General features: G+C 36.3%; 1 protein-coding gene across 1 annotated transcript in view; it reads left to right on the top strand.

Moving 5' to 3' along the window:
- The window catches only part of LOC119832429 (dynein assembly factor 5, axonemal), a 6,562-nt gene extending 3,280 nt beyond the window's left edge, over positions 1 to 3,282 (top strand). The window contains exons 6-11 of the mRNA XM_038356100.1: positions 451 to 601; positions 776 to 940; positions 1,700 to 1,891; positions 2,164 to 2,312; positions 2,915 to 3,112; positions 3,256 to 3,282. Of these exons, the coding sequence (XP_038212028.1) occupies positions 451 to 601; positions 776 to 940; positions 1,700 to 1,891; positions 2,164 to 2,312; positions 2,915 to 3,112; positions 3,256 to 3,282 (882 nt within the window). The remainder of the gene's footprint in view (positions 1 to 450; positions 602 to 775; positions 941 to 1,699; positions 1,892 to 2,163; positions 2,313 to 2,914; positions 3,113 to 3,255) is intronic.
- The last annotated feature ends 18 nt before the right edge of the window (positions 3,283 to 3,300 follow it).

Raw genomic sequence — 3,300 nt, 5'->3', positions numbered from 1 at the left:
TTCTGTGGGGGTGTGGTACTTCCCCGGTGCGAGCTGGCCCAATTCGTGCCGAAGCGTGCTCGACTCCCACAATAAGACCTCTGTTCGTATGTAACCACTGTGTATCTAACCGACTCACACACTTTAAATGGACAGATTTAATCCAAACTTTGTAAACTTATCTAGGCCAATACAATAACTCCATGTGTTTATTTTAAAATTCTGATTAGGATCGCCAACGTCAGAGTTAGTGAAATAATTTTGCAATTTTTTCATGAAAGCGTCATTTTTAACGTATTAAACATACGTTAAAAAAAAGCTTTGTAAACTACTTTTCTTCTAAAATTAGATTCATACAATCTGCCTATTATAAAAGCTCTGTTTGGATGGGTGAAGGACATGGTCATATTAATTAATTGTTTATAAGAACAAGGAATAAAGAAAAGCCTTAACATATTTTATTGTTTACAGCCAAAATATCAAGAAAATCTTTTAAAAGTATGCGAAGCTTTAATGGATCTCTGCAAAGAAGATTGTGCGGCCGTTGCTGAAGAACTGTTCATTATCAACTTTACGGTGTACGCTATGCCCGTAGACGATAATAAACAGTTTATGGCTTTATGTAAGTTACATATCACGTCATATAAAGAAAAGCAAAAAAATATATAATGCAATAATTTTCCGCCGTAAAAAAAAGCAAGAAAAAAAATTAAAAACAAAAAAAAACAAATACTGTGGAATTGAGAACCTCCTTCGTTCTTGGAAACGTATTAACACAAGCTTTTTTAATCAACAGCAAACTTAGACAAATTACGTTACCTCGAACAATGCGGGAAGACGTTGACGTGTCTATACGAGCGTCACATTCGGCGGATACTATCTGATATAACGAGCGACGCGCTCACGTGGAGCCTGCTCACGCCGGACCGCTGCTTGCTGGAGTGCGTGCTTTTGCGCTCAGGTTTGAATTTGGAATTCGAGATGATCTATTTTTGAATGTTTTATTCCAGTATATAAGTGTATAACCTATGGTTTTATTAACGATAAAAATTATTTTTTAGCAAAACAGTTGAATCAGTGTTGAGATTCTATCAACATGTTATTGTAGAGTTGAAAAAGCATGTTAGTTAACATTTACTTTTTACCATGAATAAGTATTAACTAGCTGTGACCCGCGGTTGAAACCGCGTAAGCGTGCTGCGTAACCGTATCCCGTAGGAATATCGGTATAAAAAGTGCCTATGTGTTATTTCAGTTGTCCAGCTATCTACGAAGCAAAATAGTATTATTATTCACCAATAGATGTCAGGAAAAAAAAACACGAATAAAACAGGAATATGACATTATTTCAGTTGTCCAACTATCTACGAAGCAAAATAGTATTATTATTCACCAATAGATGTCAGGAAAAAAAAAACACGAATAAAACACGAATATGACATTTTCTAAAAAAAATTCCTAGCTAGATCGATTTATCGCCCCCGAAACCCCCTGTATACAAAATTTCATGAAAATCGTTGGAGCCGATTCCGAGATTCCAATTATATATATATATATATACAAGAATTGCTCGTTTAAAGGTAAAAGATTTATAGTGATTAGGGGATAGAAAATTATGTATATTGCATAGCCAATCGGGTAGACTTCCAATACTTATCTGCTATCTGCCCCATAATTGTGCATTACGAGTATTTTAACATTTAGGTTTTTATCTCATAAGGTGCCGCAATGGGAGCGCAACTGCATCTCATAGCGCCATTACTAAAAGAATGTTTGGCCGTACCTAAAGTTGACCCGGAAGTCAAACTGAAGATATTCACCGCGCTTTCAACAGTTCTGTTGCAAAGGAAAACCAACTTCAGGAAATGTGAACCTGAAAAATTGGAGGCTTTCTTGAAAATTGTTATTCAAGGTACATTTGTTATAAATAAAAAAAAAAGACATAGACATATTTAATCTACTTAGATCACATTTCAATATATAAATAATATTTACGAATAAGGTAAAGATTGCGCACATCTTATAGCCATATGCAAAGAATTCTGTAAGCTTACATGTTGAATTTATCACATTAATAATTTATAAATTGTCGTAAACTTTTTTGTTGTCACTAGTTTTTATAATTGAAATTATTGTTATTTATTTTATAATGTTCTAATGATATAGCCTTTTTTCAATTTCCAGAGATAATCCTGCCCAATTTAGTTTGGTCGCCGGGTCGCACTTCCGAAGCGATCCGCACGGCCGCCGTCGCCTGTCTGTGCTCAGCCTTACAGGACAACCCGGAGGAGATCTCGCTCGAGAGGGGGGGCGACGGGGATGGCTGTGATAAGGTCTGTTGAATTAGGTTTTAAAAGGGATTTTAAACGGGGGAGAGTTGGGGTTTTATTATGTCATAGCGGGCAACTGACCCGGTGATTCGCCTGTTGGTAGAGCTTCTGTGAAAGCACTGCCCGCTTTTAAGAGAAAAGGATTAGAGAAAATATGGATGACAGGAATAGAGGAATGGATGAGGAATAGGAAACGGGCCTCCGGCTCCCTCACTTACCGTACGAAACACGGCATACTACTATTTCATGCCGGCCTTTTGTGGGTGTGTGATACTTCCCTAGTGCGAGTTGGCACAATTCGTGTCGAAGCGTGCTTGACTCCCGCATAGAGCTCTATATGATTAACAAAAATACAAATTCAAGGGTTTTAATATTAAACAAAAAAGGTGTGTGTGCGATTCACACACGATAGAAGTGAAACTTCAGTAAATCGTAGTATATTTCTGTCTCATTCTTTGCCAGCTTCATTCTACACATTTTTGTATTTGTGTCTCTTACCTGTCATTTTTTTCCGTTGCATCAGGTTTGAAATCACGATTCTAAAGAAGTTTCACTTCAAAAATATATGCTATAATTAAAATTTATCCATAGATTATACCTTACAGGATGTAAACTTATTCCCTACGAAGGAGTCTCTCGAACCGTTCCTAGAAGAAATGGTCCCATTATTGGTGGGCTTAGTGGACGATAATTCGTTGCTGACTCGCCAGCACGCGCTCCGTGCGATATGCTGCCTGGCAACACTGGCCAAACAACGCAGCTGTTTAACCGTGGAGATACTTCATAAGTTGTATTTTGGTGAGGCTATTGAAACATTTATTTCTTATTTTTATTTATTCATGTAGTCTTCTTTAATTAAAATTCATCTCACTGTCTCAAAATATAAATCATAATAATATTAAGAACTAGAAAATATGTGTCCTTTAACTTTCATTTGTGAAAACAGAATAAAACATACGCTATAAATATTTAGCTTTTTTATTATTATTAT

The sequence above is a fragment of the Zerene cesonia genome, chromosome 15 (genome assembly GCF_012273895.1).
Source record: "Zerene cesonia ecotype Mississippi chromosome 15, Zerene_cesonia_1.1, whole genome shotgun sequence".
In the NCBI taxonomy this organism is placed as follows: Eukaryota; Metazoa; Arthropoda; class Insecta; order Lepidoptera; family Pieridae; genus Zerene; species Zerene cesonia.
Note: the sequence above shows the minus strand (reverse complement) of the source record. Positions and strands in the feature narration are given on the sequence as shown.